The sequence below is a fragment of the Solea senegalensis genome, linkage group LG5, assembly GCF_019176455.1.
Source record: "Solea senegalensis isolate Sse05_10M linkage group LG5, IFAPA_SoseM_1, whole genome shotgun sequence".
NCBI classification, from domain to species: domain Eukaryota; kingdom Metazoa; phylum Chordata; class Actinopteri; order Pleuronectiformes; family Soleidae; genus Solea; species Solea senegalensis.
Window position 1 is genome coordinate 10,552,049 of NC_058025.1, and position 18,590 is coordinate 10,570,638.

General features: G+C 38.8%; 2 protein-coding genes across 4 annotated transcripts in view; both read left to right on the forward strand.

Moving 5' to 3' along the window:
* Positions 1 to 2,273: 2,273 nt before the first annotated feature.
* Positions 2,274 to 5,226, forward strand: LOC122769988 (C2 calcium-dependent domain-containing protein 4C). Its single transcript, XM_044026925.1, has 3 exons — positions 2,274 to 2,453; positions 3,501 to 3,631; positions 3,813 to 5,226. Exons 1-3 carry the CDS (start codon positions 2,447 to 2,449, stop codon positions 5,079 to 5,081), a joined length of 1,407 nt encoding a protein of 468 aa, XP_043882860.1. The 5' UTR covers positions 2,274 to 2,446; the 3' UTR covers positions 5,082 to 5,226.
* A 1,080-nt stretch (positions 5,227 to 6,306) lies between these two features.
* vps13a (vacuolar protein sorting 13 homolog A) overlaps positions 6,307 to 18,590 on the forward strand; it is a 35,573-nt gene continuing 23,289 nt past the window's right edge. For all 3 annotated transcript variants that reach the window (XM_044025677.1, XM_044025678.1, XM_044025679.1), the window contains exons 1-32: positions 6,307 to 6,794; positions 7,545 to 7,588; positions 7,704 to 7,746; positions 7,826 to 7,921; positions 8,240 to 8,341; positions 8,925 to 9,034; positions 9,144 to 9,203; positions 9,342 to 9,401; positions 9,633 to 9,713; positions 9,970 to 10,027; positions 10,347 to 10,474; positions 10,688 to 10,794; positions 10,907 to 11,078; positions 11,777 to 11,839; positions 12,224 to 12,356; positions 12,500 to 12,594; positions 12,708 to 12,850; positions 13,255 to 13,456; positions 13,533 to 13,647; positions 14,272 to 14,408; positions 14,544 to 14,676; positions 14,780 to 14,897; positions 15,057 to 15,198; positions 15,371 to 15,482; positions 16,337 to 16,509; positions 16,680 to 16,836; positions 16,932 to 17,011; positions 17,116 to 17,175; positions 17,433 to 17,628; positions 17,759 to 17,878; positions 18,069 to 18,172; positions 18,419 to 18,586. In XM_044025677.1, coding sequence (XP_043881612.1) covers positions 6,695 to 6,794; positions 7,545 to 7,588; positions 7,704 to 7,746; positions 7,826 to 7,921; positions 8,240 to 8,341; positions 8,925 to 9,034; positions 9,144 to 9,203; positions 9,342 to 9,401; positions 9,633 to 9,713; positions 9,970 to 10,027; positions 10,347 to 10,474; positions 10,688 to 10,794; positions 10,907 to 11,078; positions 11,777 to 11,839; positions 12,224 to 12,356; positions 12,500 to 12,594; positions 12,708 to 12,850; positions 13,255 to 13,456; positions 13,533 to 13,647; positions 14,272 to 14,408; positions 14,544 to 14,676; positions 14,780 to 14,897; positions 15,057 to 15,198; positions 15,371 to 15,482; positions 16,337 to 16,509; positions 16,680 to 16,836; positions 16,932 to 17,011; positions 17,116 to 17,175; positions 17,433 to 17,628; positions 17,759 to 17,878; positions 18,069 to 18,172; positions 18,419 to 18,586 — 3,612 coding nt within the window. In that variant the 5' untranslated portion in view covers positions 6,307 to 6,694. The remainder of the gene's footprint in view (positions 6,795 to 7,544; positions 7,589 to 7,703; positions 7,747 to 7,825; positions 7,922 to 8,239; positions 8,342 to 8,924; positions 9,035 to 9,143; positions 9,204 to 9,341; positions 9,402 to 9,632; positions 9,714 to 9,969; positions 10,028 to 10,346; positions 10,475 to 10,687; positions 10,795 to 10,906; positions 11,079 to 11,776; positions 11,840 to 12,223; positions 12,357 to 12,499; positions 12,595 to 12,707; positions 12,851 to 13,254; positions 13,457 to 13,532; positions 13,648 to 14,271; positions 14,409 to 14,543; positions 14,677 to 14,779; positions 14,898 to 15,056; positions 15,199 to 15,370; positions 15,483 to 16,336; positions 16,510 to 16,679; positions 16,837 to 16,931; positions 17,012 to 17,115; positions 17,176 to 17,432; positions 17,629 to 17,758; positions 17,879 to 18,068; positions 18,173 to 18,418; positions 18,587 to 18,590) is intronic.

The window sequence follows — 18,590 nt, forward strand, 5'->3', positions numbered from 1 at the left end:
GCCAATTCCTTTTGCTGTTTAACAACTTAGAAGACAGCCGTGTTTGCAATTAAACACCATTTTTTTAGGCGTGTAAAAATATAGAAACGGATGATCTTGAATTAGATTTAAATAAAAATACTTAATATTTAATTTCAAATCCTTTGCTTGCAATAACTGCATCAAGCCTGCAACCGTTGTTTGTTTCTCCCGTCACTCTCCACTTTAATAGGTTAAATGCATATTTAATAGGGTTTAAGTCTAAATTTCTCCACTTTTCTCCCCTGAAATCCTTGGTTGTTTTGGAAGAATGTTTGTTTGGTTGGTTCATTAAAAAAAAAAAATATTGGCAGACAAAATGTTTCTGGATAATTCTGGGTTTATTTTGCTGTCACTGTCATGTGTTACATCATCAGTGAAAATCCTGTCCCAAAAGAAGCCATGCAAGCCCAAGCCATAACATTACGACCGCCATTATGTGTTTCACAGAGCTTGTGTTTTTAGGATCATGAGCAGATCCTTTTGTTCTCCAAACTTTAGCCTTTTTACCTTTCCCCTTGATTAAGGTTAAACTTTGATCTTCATCATTTCAGAATGTTTTCTCTGTACCTTTTGGCAAATTCCAAACTGGTCTTCTGATTTTTATTTGTTAATAAGTGGTTTGCATCTTCCAGAGTAGAGTCATTTCCCTCACTGATCGAGTGATAAAGAGTCAACTATGATGAAAAAAGTAGAATTTTTCACTGTGACTTTTTTGAGATGATCAGAAGGCATTTCGCTCCAGGCCAGTGATTCCAAAATTGAAGTTATAGTGTTGAGTGGAGAGAGATGTGGTAAATTAATCATAATGTATACGCAGATGAAGCAGTGAAGTGTGAATAATTCATCAGTGGATTGTTTACTTTGGGTATTGGTCTAAATCTCAGGTAATTAAAAGCCTCTTGTTCATAACCTCAGAAGCACTCAGCCTTTTATTACAGCTGTTCTAATATTAAAAAAGCTTTGCCTGTAAATGAATGAATGTTGAAGGCCTTGTTTTGTTTGGTTATACGTTACAGGTCATATGACACAGATTCTCTCTCTACTTAGCTGATAAATCAATATATATACATTTTAGTTAACCTACAGCTAGAATGGGATGAAAATAAATGGAGCATAACAAATCAAAAGGTTTGAGTGTGTGTCCAACCATAGATCTCACCATAAGGTGACATTTGATATGAAAGCATTTTGTTTGATTAGTTACATATTAATGAAATTAACCGAATAAAAGTAATGTATTATTATTTTAAAAACAAAAAGATTCTAACACTAATGCACTTCGTCAGCAGAGGAGCATTTAGCAACAGCACACCATTCTGTGTTAGCGTTAATTGCAGTTGTGATAGTGGTTAAAGGGAAGATCCTTCTCTGACTCCTGGTCATTTATCTCTCCATTACTGAGAGCACTCTGAGTTTTTTATTGGAGTAATAAAGTCAGTCTTCACTGCCACAAAAAGCCTCCTGACCTGTGGGTGCTTCAGATGCCCTCGACTCCTCCCAAATGTATCCATTGTCTTCATATTCACTTCCCCCTTTCCCTTTCTCTCTCACACACATACTTACTTACTTACTAATGTGTAATTAGACCAATAACAGAGGGTCATTTATAATGAAGCACAGGGCAGGTGCTGAATGTGAGTATGTCTCTATTTGTGTGATGTCTGTGAAGACTGAATAATTCACCTACCCCTTGAATTTTTTATCTTCCACATCTACTGTCTGAACCAACAAATGGAAGTTTGAGGCTGAGCAACAGTGACTGTGATGCATGTACGCCCTCTTGTGGTTGAGAAATGTAATCTGTGAACACTGACAGAGGACACTGACAATTGTAGTTACTTCATATGATGTGGTTAGACAACAACTTTGGATGACAGACATTCTAAGATAAAAGTGACAGACTCTCTGACCATTTAAATGTACAAATGAGTAAGACCTGGACCAATGCTTTCATATAAAGAATGGAACACCACTGAGTGAATGTGATTCTAATTATTGGAGACACATTATCCGAATTAATTCCATTTGACATTTAGAGATAAATTAAGTAGGAGAAAGTCATATAGCAGGAGTTAACTGAGTTTGCCCTGGATAAGAATACTGTACATGTGACATGATGGGTCAGTTATGTGACCAGACTGACTGCGGTGAAAAGGTCAATGGGTCTTTGTAGTGAAGGGTGACGTCTGTGGGCCTGCATTAGATGCCTTTGAACATCCTTTGAACAAAAGATCAGCCCCAGCAAGAGCAGATTATACTGACGTCACTATGACTACAGCAATGCACAATCATTGTGTGCGTTGTGTAATCAGACATCTATCCTGTTAGGCTTCGTTAAAAACCAAGTGCACTCGGGATTAATGATATGTGAGGGAGAGACTGTGGACTGTAACATACAGAGAACTCTACCCACCCTTCCCCTTTTATGTCAGGTAACTATGGTGGCCTTCACATACCAGAGAGATTTTCTTTGTTTAAATAGTAAACTTCTGCCTGAAAATGCAGACTGCATGTTCTTGCATGCATTTGTCCATTTGAGCTGCTGTAAAAATGTGGCAGCACAACATGGTGGTTTCTTTAAGTACAAATAAAAGACTTGTAATGTTTTGTTAAAGGGATTATACACTGATGTAAATATATTTGAGTATGGGTAGTATATTCGATTTCTGTCAAAAACCCTCCTAAATATGACATACCCATCCTTGAAGGTTGTCCATTCATGGGCTGACTGTTTTCTTCTGAGAGCGCAGTGCCATTGATCATCTAATAATAAATGTTTGAATTCTATATTTAACGCATGACTTTGATTGATTGATTCTGTCTCTGATTGGTCCGCATGAACATTTATGATGTATGCTGTAGTTATCTGAAAACAGGCATTGTCAAGCAATACGATCGGACCTGACCAAGGGAGCATTTGTGTGTACACAGCAGGAGCTCAGGGGTGGGAAGAAGCATTTATTTTGTCAAACAACTGAACAAAAAGGTTTTTTTGGGGGCAAAAAAATTTACTTCCAAACTTTTTCTTTGTGTTTTCAAACATGCTCTCACCAGTTTTCAGCCGCCTCACTGTACTGTTGCAATGTTGCTGTTGCCTCAGCGTCTGTTGACATAAAACAAATCCCCTCCTGTGTGCAGCACAGAACACAGAGTAATCAATTAAAGAGTAATTTGACATACATTTATGTAACACACTACAGTTGTAATTACACACTGTAAGTGCAAATTTAACATACATTGATGTAACACTCTACAGTTATAATTAAACACTGTAAGTGCAATTATTTACATTTATTACATTTACTACTTGGGCACATAAAATTATGACGTCATTTGTCTCAACTGCCGGAAACGCTGACATCACACTCTCGCAATACGACTGGATGCACATGAATGAACCCGATTCCTACCCTGACTCTGCTGGGCACTCAATATGCTGTCTTTTATGTGCGTTATTTTGTGTCTATGTGCGTGCACAGCCTGTTTCCGGATGCAGAGGGGGGTGGAAGACCAATGGTGCAGTGCTTTGCACTCGCCTTTAAAATCACCAGTCACCAAGACATCCATCACAGACAGTTCCTCAGTGACGGACACAGCACAGACCTTACAGGTGAGAGGAAAATATTTATTTGAACATATTTGCCATTTCTTGATTTGGTTAAAAGATAACTATTGTATTATTACTTCTTTTTAGCTTTTAGTATTATACAAATACAACTATTATTCTGTTACAAGTTCAAATATGTCTAATATGCCTTCATAATGTGAGTTACTCTTTGGTAATTTTACAGTTATTTGAACATCAAGGAATAATGTGGGTTCTTGAGAAGATCAGGGAGAGCATTGAGAGCATTCCATTAGAGTTGAGTCATGTCATTGGGAAGAGTGAGGAGGATATTTTTATCTCTTCTAAGACCAGACTCTCTCAGAATCTGCACAATAACATCCTTACTCCAGACAAGATACCAGAGTTCTGCTTGCCCCCAAGGCTCTGCAGGAGAAGCCGGGAGGCAGAGACAACCGCACCTCACCAGCTCCGTCAGAACCAGGTACCAAAGAGCGGCACTTGCTCTGGAATGACACGTGAAAAAACGAAGCATGCAGTGATAAGGAATAGTGACGTATCAGTGGCTTGGAAGGATACAAAGAAACCTTTGCCATTCTCTGCAGAGGGTTATGGGCTGGCTGGGATATACGAGAGCCCAAATACCCGCAGGAAAGAATCTATATTCCATTCAAAGTTCCCCATTTACATGCTTGACAGAAGCATTGCTGCTGCAGCTCCTCGGCTCGCAAAGGTTAAAAAGGTGCAGAAGAAACCTATGTCTGGGATTTTCCCTCAGTTGTGCAAAAGCCTGTCAGAGACAGGAAGCACTGAAAGTGAAACATCCAGTGACTCTTCACCCCTCAGTTCCCCTTACACTACTAAATCCTCCTTCTATGACCAGTCAGGCAGTGGTCGTCTGAAAGGAGCAACATCATGTCCTTTGTTAATTGGCGGCAGGGAGGAAATGGGGAGTTTGAGGAGAGAGGTTTTGAGTTTGCAAACCTTTCCCAGTAGCCCTCCCAGCTCACTTGCAAACTCACTCACTCTTGCCCCACCTGTCCTCTTCCCACTAGACGTTCTCCAGTGCCAGGAGAGACTTCAGCGCGAGCATGTCGTCCCTTTGCTGGGTCGTGGTAAAGTTCGACTCTCTGCTGAGAGCACCACATTTTCCACCAACACGCTCTTATCCCTATTCACAGTCAGAGTCCGTGTGGTGTCTGTGGAAGGCCTGTCGAGTGATACGAACCAACAAACTCTGAACTGTGCAGTAAATCTGTGTTTGACACCAGGGAAGCTGCAGCCACAGAAGAGTGCCACCATCAGGAACTGCCACAGCCTTGTGTTTAATGAAGATTTCTACTTCACAGCACTGAGTCGGGAGGATCTGCTGGAACTGCAGCTGAAATTAAAAGTGGTGGATAAACCTGCAGCTGGAACACTGAGGAGGGGGACAGTGATTGGGGTGTTCACCAAACCGCTGTCTCAGTTACTTAATCTTCATAAATGGGTCTAACTTATATTTATTAGAATGTGTGGAAAAAGGTTTGAACAGGAGACATGAGAGGCACTGTGTTAAGACAGTATGTGTAGCAAAATATGTTGTTGGTTTTCATCAATATTTCATTATTTCATCAATCATATTTCATAAATCATTTCTTTAATGATTTATTGTTGTGTTTATGTTTAAATTATTTGTAAAATTAGAACAACTCAGGTTTTTCAGTTTATATATTCCCAGACATTTGATTTAGATATTACATCAAAAGTATATGAAAATTACATCAAAAGTATTTTAAAAATGTTTAATTCAAAAACATAATTACAACTGCATGTACTTTAACTGTAAAGACTGCTGATGGTGAATGAACAATATGAACCATTTAAATACAAAACTGATCTCAAGACACAAAACTATTCCTGGTCTACTGAGTCTATGAGTCGAATACAAAATAAACGACAGTGTTGTATTGTATTTAAGTTTGTATCACATGTCATGTTAAGTGGATGTTTAGTATGTAGGTCACCTGTGAGTAAAGGTATGAGTGCAGTTGTGGATATGTGACTTATGTGCTAATAATTGTGCGTTGAATTTAGGATTGATGTCAACTTAGATGAAATGATGCAATACATTACTACAACCGCACAACCAGACTAATTTTCAGCAAATAAGATCAAATCTCTCAATCACTCACATTTATGTTCAATTTGTGACGAATGAAATTAACCCACTCAGTGAGTTCACATCGTCATCTTCCAGGTGTTTAACTGTAGCCTGGTCTCTTCTGCTAAACCAGGGGACGGTTTCACCAGCTACAAACCCCAGACGTATGTTAAAGAAAACAAACACCGTCATTTATTAACTTTTACCCTAATTTAACGTATATAAGAAGAAGCCCGGAAGCGACTTCTGACACAACATAAACTGCTTCAAGATAAAAACGCAACAGTGAAGTAAACAGCATGACAGATCCAGAGGGGCAGCAATGCTACATTTTCATGCGAACTGTCGTAAAACGACAACAAAAACAACAACATTTTGAATTAGGCAGACAAAGATGAAATACTATTCAATTTACAATTGGGTACATCGATGATAATTTGATGAGAAGGAGAGGTAAAGGAACTTCAAACTGTGATTAAAACTTCAAACTGTGGAGGGCAGCATTACCTCGTGATGTACTGCCGGGAATTATTATTAGAAGAAGAATTAAGACCGGAAGAGGAGGAGGAGGAGGCAGTAATGCAACATTGCTGACTGCCGTAAAACGCAAACAACAACAACACAATTCTACGTGAAAGTAGCCAACGAAGACCGTCTTCGATCCTTTGATGTGGACCGTTTAAAGAGGAAGTACACGCGTCCGGGCACATCGGGTGGCAAAGGACAGCGAGTGGGAGTGCAGTAATGCAATATTACGTATGTCTGCTGTCGTAAAAACACCAAGAACAAACAACTTAAACTGAGGATTCAGGGATTCTAGGAAGGGAAGGAGAGGACGCAAAGGAAAGAGAGGAAGGAGGCAATACAGATGCCAAATGTCGTCCAATACCACCACACAACTATTAACTAACTATTGAGCACCTAGAATGTGAACATTACGACGACAGGGTGACACAAACGACAAAATGGTCTTCGAAAGCGTGGTGGTTGACGTCCTCAACCGGTTTTTAGGGGATTATGTTGTCAACCTTGACAGCTCACAGCTCAAGCTTGGCATATGGGGAGGTAAGTGAACATGTCATTGTCATTTTCTTTCCTAAGAAGAGCTCATTTGCTAAGATAGCTAGCCAATGCTGGCGGGGGCTACTCCCCAGGCGTGTGACAGAGGCTCCCTCAGCTGTCAGTGTCACTTTATGTGTGTCAGGGTCGAGTCGAGAGATTATGCAGCCAAATGCTGGTTTACAGATAGTTCAGGGAGCATGGGTAGTTCCTGACTGCTACAGTGATCACACATTAGCTTCTGTGGTGTTGGTTGCGAGGTTGTTTGTTCAGTGGTTTCATAAATAGTTTGAGGGAAACAAGCACTTAGGAGTCACACCCTTTCACGTAGCCAGGTTATGACTTGTCATTGTGTTTCACACTGAGAGTCATTTTCGCCACAAGCTCCTCCAGTAGGTGTGACACAGTTCTGTTCACACACCAGAGGCTCCAGAGCCATTGCTGAAATTTTAAACAAATGTGTATTTTCATCAGACTAGTCTGCTGCTTTACTCAACAGATGTGAGGAAGTCCTAAAATGGAGATATAGTATAGTCTCATTGGGCTTGTTTTGATGATGTGTATGTCATAAATGGTTTTAATAATATATGTGTTTTAATGCCCTCAGTGTTGAATTGGGTCATTGGGTGCAAAGGCCAAATACCTTCTCTCTAAATTGGACCGGCTTTCTGCCAGCCTCATCATATATACAATGCTAATATATTAGTCTTCACAATGTACACAACAAATGGTAAATCAATAATCTTTTCATCACAGGGAATGCTGTTCTTACAAATCTTGAAATAAAAGAAAATGCCTTGGTAAGTTGCACACAAATGTGTACTGTATGTGAGCACAGCTTGTCACCTGTCATGTCTTTCCAGCCTTGATAATTATGTTTTTGTGCTACACCAATTAAATGTGCTCTTGTTGCAGAGTGAGCTTGACATCCCTTTTAAAGTGAGAGCTGGCCATATAGGTGAGATTGTAGCTAATGAACTAATGTGACATACAGTGTTACAGTGAAACATTTCCTCACCTTGTGTTTATGTTTATAGGACGGCTGGAACTTAAGATTCCATGGAAAAATCTCTACACTCAGTCTGTGGAGGCCACACTGGATGGTGTCTATCTTCTTATAGTTCCCACAGCAAGTAAGATAAGCATCCATGTACAGCTACATAACATGAAACATGTTTTACATAATGTGTATAGTACTGTACAAATAGCTTCATTGTTATGTTGTAAAACTAATTATTTCTCATAGCCAATGGTTTTGCAATTAACTGGTTTTGCGGTGAATATTAATGTAATTTAAATAACTGCAGTATAAAGTTCAGTGTAATAAAGTACACACCTTGGTGTATTACAGTAGCTAGCATCTCTCCATTAAGTACTTGTCAGAAAATATTGGAAACTTCTGTGTATGTCATAATTTCCATAATAACTTCCATTGATCCAATTCTTTCCAGGTATAAAGTACGATGCAGAAAAGGAGGAGAGACAGTTACACGAAGCTCGTCAGAGGGAGCTACAGCGGATAGAAGAAACAAAGCAGAAGGCTGCTGAACAAGGTTAGGGTTCAGAGTTTGATTTAAGGGTGTGTTTGTTTGTGTAAACATGCAAGACTGGCAAATTTCTTTTCCTTTTTAACAGGTTCCCCCTAGCTAACACTACTTCCCTCTGTGAGACTAGCAGACAAAAATAACAGAGATGGACATGATTGTTTGTAGTAGATGAAATGCTCTTTTCTGCTGTTTTTTTTTTAACCTGTTATTAATTTATTGTTCCAACTACATGCCCAGGGTCTACAGCCCAAAATAGCTGTTTTGCTCAAAACCCAGTACAATGCATCTCTTCTTGTTGTTTTATACAAGTTACTTGTGCACTGCCCCTTTATATTTCAATAAAATTACAAATTAAAAACACACTTATCATGGTCCTGTAATAAGCACTAAGGAGTGCCACAGGCTATTACTTTACTTTACAAATCATATTTCAGCATCATAACTTGCATGTAGCTTCAGCATTCATGCTGCAAAGAATACACTGATATGTCATGTTTATGCTAAAATAAATGTAGTACTTAATAATACATCCAGAATACATTGTTTAAGTTAACAGAAATTAATATGCATTTGCCATTTTGTTTGACAGAGAACCCAGCGATGGAGAAACAGGACTCCTTTATGGAAAAGCTTGTCACTCAGGTCATCAAAAACCTGCAGGTCAAGATCTCCAACATCCACGTACGATATGAAGATGATGTAAGTTTTTAAGCCGGTTTATTCCAGTACGCTTAGTTTCAAATTAATTCACTGTCTTTTTTTAAAGTTGTAACTATTAAGTGTTTTATTTCTCCTCATGTTTACACAGATCACCAATCCAAATTGTCCTTTGTCGTTTGGAGTGTCTCTTAAAAAACTCAGCCTTCAGGTAATGTTTAATGTTTCCAGTGTCAGATTATTTGTTAAATTCAGTACTAAAATGTGTTTTCCATTGTTTAATAATTAATTGTAATAATACTATGTAAAGTCATCTCATTGAGGCCTTGCTCGCTGTTTGACCTTATAGACAGCTGATGAGAACTGGAATCCAACTCTTCTAGATGAGAATTCTAGGCTTTTCTTCAAGGTAAGTAATTCACATTATTGTTCAACGGCATTTGTTTTTTAGAGTCTTAACTTTGTACAAACAATTTTCTTATTGAGTGTGACTGGTTCCACTGACCAAACAGTATTGCATTAAGACCCTTTAGTCTGTGTTCCAAAGTTGAAAAAGCACTGCATATTGCCAACTCTTTGTTTGTTCATCGCAGTTATCAGTTCCACTGCTCTAATTGCTTTGTGCTTTCGTTCCTCTCAGTTGATTCAACTAGACAGTTTGTTTGCCTACTGGAATGTCAACTCAATACTCTACTCCAATCACAGTGCTGATGAGGCCTTGGTGAGTCTCCCTGTTATTGCTGTGTGGTACCTTGTCACCACCAGCCTGGATTTAGTCTTATTCTCTGGTCTGGTATAAATTATTGTAGGCTCAGTGAGCTATTTTATTGCACTTATAGGGCAGCAGAACAAAGTCTATTTATAGGGAAGTATTAATGGGTAAAAGTAATGCTTATAAAGCATGCAAAAGAGACAGGAAAACATTGAGCACTGCAGAGGTAGATTGATGACAAAACTTTTCTGTGTCTTTCTTTTAGCAATGTCTCAAGAGCAGCATGGAAGTCCAGAACTATCTTACTGACAGTGTTGACTTCAGTGAGTGTCTCCTTTTAATTTCTTTCTTTGCACTTTCACACTATTTGTTCACATGACAATTAAATGAAAGCATTAAAAAAATACTTAAAGCCACAGCACCCAACAAGTATCAATTAGTATAGAAAGGAAATTGGTATTTGGAGCGTAATATTGTGCTCTTGTACTGCATTGTGTGAAAAAAATGTGCTTGCATCTCAAATACATTTTGACCATATTTCAGCACCACTAAATTTGGATCTAAACAGATCAAAATTTGGGTTCAAGTTATCACAAAACCATGTGCAACTCAAAAGTTTGGTTTCTTGCTGCTGCTCCACAGTTTTCCGTCCCATCTCTGCGGATGCTAAACTACGAATGAATCCCAGGTCAGATGTGGATTTCTCCTCTCCTAAGCTGGACCTGATGGTCAATCTCTGTGAAGTGGCCATTGAGCTCAACAGATCCCAGGTAAGTAATTGTAGTACAGATTATAACAATGTCTAGTTGAAATTTAATTTTATTCAAAAGAGTATAGGAGAAAGAGACATGTTAAAGGGGAGTGAAAATGTAAGCATACTTGCAGAGTGCACAGAGTGAAAGAATGACTTGTTCAGAGATGATATCTGCTCTTGTGTAAGTACTCTGTGCCTCTGAGTAATTGCTGACTTCCTCCCTTTCCAGTACATTAGCATCTTGGAGGTGCTGGGCTCAGTGGATATGATGTCCCGGAACCTCCCATACAGGAAGTACAGACCTGAGGTCAATGTTCATCGGAACTCTTGCATATGGTCAGAAAACAAACACATGCACAACATGACATTTTGCCACATTTTCTTGTTTTGGTACTTATTGTTGAACTTTGTATTGTTTAGTGTAATTTTGTGTGTTGTCTCTTTGTAGGTGGAATTATGTAATCACAGGCATCCTGGAGGTAGACGTGAAGCCACGTCTCCATATGTGGTCATGGCAGCACATTCGCCGGCACAGATTGATGATCAAACATTACCGAGAGCTCTACAAGACAAAAATCACCAGCAAGAAACCCAGTGAGGAGCTGCTCAAACAGCTAGAGGTGGGGCAAAGCTGAACTGATCTTAACTGATGAAGGAGACAGGAAGGAGGGAGACAGACAGGGGTAGACCAGGATCATTATAGTGCATAGAATACTTAAAAAACATGGTAATAGGTAGTAGATAATATGTATTACAGTGAGGGAGTCAGTTGATTGCCCTCTATTTGTCTTTTATTTTTGATTAGCTGGCAAATCCTTTTCAAACGCTTATATTTGTTCTTGGCTTTAAGTGTTGGGCTTTGAGTTTCGTATTATTTGGGATATTAATGCTAGTGCAAGTTGCTTCTGCTTGATTTGTACACTGGCAAATACCTACTTGACATCTGTGACTATATAGTACATCACTGACAGTATGAAATGTAAAGCTAATAGTCTATGCTATAAGCAATCCTAAAGATCTTGCCTTCCCAGTATCTCTTCAGTAATGCATTTACTCTTTCTTCATTCATAATTACTTACTCCCATTCCAGTGTCCAAACTTATAAAGGAATTGATGGCACTGGAGATGGATGTTGTTATACAGAGAAATACACCATTAAAGCTGCCTTTAGTATTTTAGATTAAGTGCTTTTCCACTGTCTCCCCTATGCACTGTACTTATCATCTATGGTTGATGTGTTTCATAATGGGCATTTAGTAAGTGATGCAAAAACATGCTGCTGAAAGCACCAATCAATTTGTGATATCTCTGTTCTCAGGAGCCCGAGAAGACCCTGGACGTTTTTAATATCACATTAGCCAGGCAGCAGGCTGAAGTGGAGGTTAGCTCATCTATATTTGTCATCTGTATTTACCCATTTTGTGTTTGTAGTAGAGGTCGACCAGGAGTGTATTTTTAAAGGTCGATAGTGAGTTTAAATTATGAGAAAGCTGATAGTAGATTAGAAATAGTGGAATAGAGATCAACAAAATGTCTGTGTTTATCATGATAACAATGTTCATTGCAATACAAAAAAAATGAAGTGTGTTTGAAGAGTTTTTTCATTCTTTTCCAGTGACCTAATGACTATTTAATTAGTTGAACATACATACAGATACAGTTTTAGGCTTTGTAACCATTTTCTTTGTCCAAAGCTTTGTCAGTTGTTACCAGGGAAGAAAAAGATGGATCTCCCAAATATTTACTTTTTATTCTTTATCCCAAGGCGAGCAAGGCAGGCTTGCGTATTTATCGGCCAGGGTTAAAGATGGAGGAAGAGGAGTCTCAGGGTTGGATGAACTGGATGTGGAACTGGGGAGGAACGGCTGAAACACTAACAAAGGATGCCAAAACTGGAGGTGGGATGTACAAAATAAAAGTTAGGATAATGAAAAGAGCATGCACATACACAAGTTTGCGTAGGACAAAGAGAAAAGCGCCAATATATTTTTGTAGTTTGAGGCCATGATGTGAGCTAATGCTTTTGGTCCCGGCCACACAGGATTTGATGAGCTGTTAACCCCTGATGAGAAATCCAAACTCTACACTGCCATTGGATACAGTGAGACTGTCGTTAACCCCAACCTGCCAAAGAATGTGAGTCTCTTTCTGGACTGACACACCCCCTGTCACCAATCTGGGTTTCTATCCCACTTAATTGATACTACTCTGACTACAAAGTTTGATTATGTTCTGTGTTGTCCTTATAGTTTGAGGACATGAAGGTCAATTTCCGTATGGAGAGGCTGACAGTGTCTTTCCAAGACAAGAACGACAAAAATGAGATCATTAGGGTGACTGTGGAAGAGCTCAATTCCACACTCGCGCAGAGACCTGGAGCGCAAGCCATCAAGTTTGTCATAACCTTTTTGTCTTTTTTGTTGTGTGCATCCTGGTTATTGAATCTTCAGGAGCCGGATCTGCTTTAGATTAGAACAAACCAAGAGGCTTCTTCACTTCTTCCCTAGAACTGAAGAAGCCTCTTGGATGAGAGGTGTATTGTTCTCAACTTCACTGAAGCAAGTCCAGATGGTTATATGTTAAACTCCTGAAGATGTTGTATAGTATCATAAGTGTTTGGTTAAAAGTGTTTGGATGGCAAATTTGCATATGTGTACTTGCAATTAAACTACTACTATTACTTTTACTGTTACACCAAGATGGATATTTAATATAGTCCCACCTTTTTGCTCTTGTACTAGCACAATGGCATCTGTGGTATTGACATTTTGTTCCTTTTGTTTTTGTTTTAATCAGAGTTACAGCACAGCTGACTTTATTTGAGGTCACAGGCCTGGCCAATGGCCGACCTGCACCAACCCTCCTTTCATCAAGGAAAGCAGCCACAGGATCAGGGACCCCACTGCTTTCTATCCTGTTCGAGACCAACCCTCTGGATGAGTCAGCTGACCAACGACTTCGTGTGGAATCGCAACCGCTGGAAATCATCTATGATGCAGTGAGCGGTGTCTTTCATTGTGAATTAAAGCATGTGAAAAACGTACGCCACAAATTAATTCTCTGTTTGTATACAGACAACCGTGAACGGCATGGCAGTCTTCTTCATGCCTCCTGATGACCTGCGGCTTGATGAGCTAACCAACGCAACACTGATGAAACTGGAGCAGTTCAAAGATCGTACATCTACTGGTCAGTTGCCCTAACGTGCACAGACATACACATATGCGTTTCTGATGGGCAAATGTTTGCCAGCCTTTGTTTGCACCTTGTCATTTTCATGTGCTCCCACAGACTGCATGTCTCGGCTACTGAGTTTGTTAAACTGTGGTTTTCCTGTTCATTTGTGGACTTGGATTGTTTCCAGTGATTGTCTGCAAAAGTACTTTTATTGGTGTCCTTTTAATCATGTTCTCTTAACTTATTCTGTTTTTGTCTGTTTCTTTTTTAAATTGTCTTATTTAAGACAATACTTTACGTTTTTATGGCGAGGTCTTGCAACCACTTTCCAATGTGCTGTTATTCCTCAAACTCTTACTCTAACAGTGTTTTCATCATTTAGTTTTATTTAAGTTGATTACAGACTCATCCATCGACATTTTATTTATCCCACTAAGTTGTCAAGTAACCCTTCAGTTAACATAACATGAATGTATGAGATATTTCTTGTATAGCAATACTTTTTCGAAACATTTAATAGCCTTGCTGCAGGCTGTAGTGCTAATGTTTAGTTATTTCATAATAGTTCTGTATTTGTCATTACTGTCTGTTGTGGCAGCAATCTTTGTCTTTATGACCTTGTATTTTTTTTTGTAGGTCTAATGTATGTGATCGAAACACAGAAAGTGCTTGACCTGAAGGTGAACTTGATGGCCTCCTACGTAATCATTCCACAGACGGGATTTTACAATGGGACTCAGAACATCCTACTGCTGGATCTTGGACATTTCAAGGTCAGAAAGTGTTAAGTGTTTTGTGGATACCTTAAAAACTGTAAAGAAACAATCATTTCTAAATTTGTTTTCCATTGTCTTAATTTGTAGGTTTTTGGAAATGTAATTTTTCTTTTATTTTTCTTTTCTTTTCAGATATCCAGTCAAAGCAGGGGGGATTTACCGCTGTTGTCGGCAAGTCCCAGCAACATAGAAGACCTAATGTCCAGAGCATATGACAGCTTTGATATCAAGCTTAGTAGCCTGCAGTTCATTTATAGCACACCAGGTAAAACTTGTGAGAGCTTGCCTTGACTAATGCTTAAGATTGTATGTGTGCATGTGTATGTGTGAAATACAGATAAATGTAAAACATGATCTGTGTTTAATAGATGATGACTGGAAAATGGCTCGTAAGCAGAAACAGTCACTGCTGCACATCTTGGAGCCGGTGGATCTGAAAATGGCTTTCAGCAGGGCAATGGTTGTCAAAGACTCCCGCATGGCAAAGTACGTGCAAACAAAGTTTTTATATAGTCATCTGTGTGTAGTGCTAAATAGTTTATTACTACAGCGATGCATAACTATTAAAAAAATAAATGAGTCCTTTGATTGTAAAGAACAGATTAAGACTGTTCTGCACATTAAAGTTTGGCATCTGTGTTTTAGGTATAAGATGTCTGGAAAGCTTCCTCTGCTGTCTTTGCGTATTTCTGACGATAAACTTCGAAGTGTGCTGGAGCTGGTGGACAGTATCCCGCTACCTAAGTCTAGACCTGTTGCACACACTGGTTCATCCTCCACTGCAAAGGTAAAAATGTCATCTACTCTTACTAGATGGCCTTCTCTAAGTACTGTGTGAATGAGAGAAAGTAGTGGAGGAAAATGGCAAAAATGTTTTGACCAAAAAACAATTGAAGCCACTGTATTTTAACAACAACACTTTCGGGTGGAATCTTGTTTTGGTTTCATTTCCTCCACAGTCAAAGCAGCAGTTCACACCAAAGTTTTCTCACAGACGACCTATGAACTTAGCTGACCAACGCTCTTCGTTTATGTTCGAGTCGTGTGAAACCATCAGCATCAGCTCTTTGGGTGAGACATAGGCCTTGTTGTAGTGTGAGATCATTGCATTAAATACCTCATGGTGGGTTGTTGTGGTGGTGGTTCATACAGCACAGTATTGCTATATTTTCTGTGGCATCATTGTATTGATACATGGATGCCAAGTGTGGATATTTTATGTGTGGATGTTACTTCACTCAAACAACAAAACAGACTAGAGGAGCCTGAGATGTCATGAAAAGCAACTCAAAAGCAAGCAATTCTAAAGATGAACACATGTCATCCCCAATTTGAACTTTTCAATTATCCAGCATAAACATAAATCCAGGAACAGCACCTCTGCTCTACATCCTTAAACATTGCAGTTATGGGGACATTGGAGGTGTAGCACAGAGCAAGGGAAAATGAACTTTCTGCATCTGTTCAAACTTACATTTAGTCCAGTATCTAAATACTAGGCCAAAATGTTTGTGTTTTCAATGCACTGTTGCGCTTCCTACTGTAGCTGCCATAGACGTGGCTGCATTCCTGAAACACTACTCTTAAAAAAATGTTAACTACAATGACTCCATACATCCTGTAGACTACAGTTACAGTAAAAGCAAAGCTGTGCTATGTAACCAGGATGATGAAGGCATAATGTATGTGAGTAATTACATTATTTATTTCGTTAAACATGAATAATAAAGCTTGTTTATTGTGCGGGGGGGTTCATTTAGGTCTGCACTCGAAACCCCTTACTGTAGTAAACTGCAGTATATTATAATATTTTCTAATATTGTAATATCATTTTTAAGGATGAGTATCATTTTAATAAAGCCTCTGGCAAATCCCACCACCACTAGAGTATGACAGGTGGATTGTTTGTTTTTGTCACTTCTCAGGGTCTGAGGAAGATTTGTTCTACGATGCTCCCAGCTCTCCCATTGGTGAAAACCCATTCTTCCCGGACAAACCCATGCCACTGCGCTATGCAGATTTATACAAGAAACAACTCCAGAAGGAAGACGCTCAGAAGAATATGACTGACTTCATTCTGAAATTTGAAATTAGTGAGGTACAGAGAGAGAGAGCCTCTACCCTTCTGTTGTGGCCATTTTTAATAGCTAACACAGCAACAGTGTTCTAGTAAATGATTCCCCCTTTATCATAGTTATAACATGATTTCCACTTTTTTTTTTTTCCTCTCTCTTGTTATCTTTTTGTGTGTGTTCTTTCTTCATCTAGTTTTCCGTTCAGTTGTGCCGTCTGTCTGGGGATCAGGAGATCACAGTGCTCCACTTGGACATATTGGGTTTGGGCACTGAGCTGAAAGTGTGCACTTTTGACATGACGGCAAACACATACCTTCGAGAGATCTGCCTAAAGTGTCCCGGGTATGTGGGTAAGTAGGTGCAACTTTTATGTATTTGTAAATTAACGCTAGCCTACAGATTTTGTTACGTTAATCTTGTCTTCATTTGTTTCCTGCTTGTGCAGATTCTAAAGATAACCCGGTTCAGCTGATAACCACAATAGACAACACAAAGGATGACTTGCTTATGCTCGATTATATCAAAGTATGTGTTATACTCTACATTAATATCAACTCATTACAGATAGATATACAGGAGAATTTGTTAGTATTACTGTTGTTTAAATGAAGATTGCTTGTCTTACTTAGGCTGATAAGACTGGCCCGGAGTTCAAGACTCGACATAACAATACAGAGCAGCTCATCAAGGTGAGGAAATGTGAAATTAACTAGTAACCAGTGTTAAATTCTTCTTTTATTCTTTTCAACTGTATTTCAAGTAATTAAATATGTGGCATATTAATGCAGGTTTCACATTGAACACGTCAATGATGCAAATTGCATACTAAATATATCTTTATGTTCTTTATCTTAATAGGAATAATAACAACATATATATATATATCATTTTGTATATAATACTTACAAATATGCTGTGATATTGTACTGTCCTTATTTTAAAACAGGTGACCTTCTCATCCCTCGATGTTCATCTACACACGGAGGCTCTCCTGAATACCATGAACTTTCTCACCAACCTCCTTCCTCCATCCACTAAGGAGGGAGGGAAGGATGAACTCCCCACTATTCCTGAGGAAGATGAAGTAGAGGGAGAAAGGAAAGTAGAGAAGAAGGAAGGATCTTCTGTTATCAAGAAAAGAAGTAATGAATTTCACCAAAACCTTTCAGATTTTTAGTGAATTTCCCATTTTAAAGCCATTAATCTCCTGTGGTTATCTTTATTATTTGTCCGAAATTGGGCACTGTTTCTTGTCATTTTCTCATGTTTTAGCTGGTTCAAGGAAGTCAAAGGTTACACCTGTGGTGAATCTGCATATCAAAGCTGATCTCCGCTCCCTGAACATTTTCATTCGAGGACAGAAAGCCAGGATTGCTGAAATTTGTATTCAAGGTGTGCAAACTTTGCAAACAAGCTCTTATCTATTGCATTCTTAAGCTTACTGCTTGTTTTGCTGTTGTGGTGCTTGCCTGTTTGCCTTTATACACAGTGGTTTTATGATACACCGTTCCACTATGCATTGCCCCTGGTAGTCAAAAAAAAAAAAGGTTTCACCCAGTGTCTCACTTTCTGAACCATCCAGATCTCGTCTCTGAGGTTCTGATGAGGAAGAAGGAGATGGAGATTCTGGCCAATCTGAGAAACATTGTCATCCTCAACTGTGACAAGGATGCCCTTTACCAGAAGGTAATATCAGCAGGTGGTCTTTAAAAAAAAATCAAAAAAAAATCAACTCATAGTATTATCTATTTATGTCATAGTTCTGAAAACATTTTACATCTTTATGTCTTCATTTATATGTTGTTTTGTTGTACTTCTTATTCCTCCTTCTTGGATTACATAACAATAATCAATGTCCATTAACAAAACTGATCTCAAATTGCTTTAAACCCTTAATATTGTCTCTTATTACTTAATATTGTCTCTTATTAGACTGTGACCATAGCAGATAAGGAAGTGTTTTCATTCCGCATGGTGAACTATACTGATGCCACAGGAGGAGATGCCTATCTTGACATGTCTAAAGTAGACACTGCTGTCAGTCTAAATGTGGGATGCATTCAGGTCATCTTCCTCAACAAGTTTGTCTCTTCCATATTGGTAA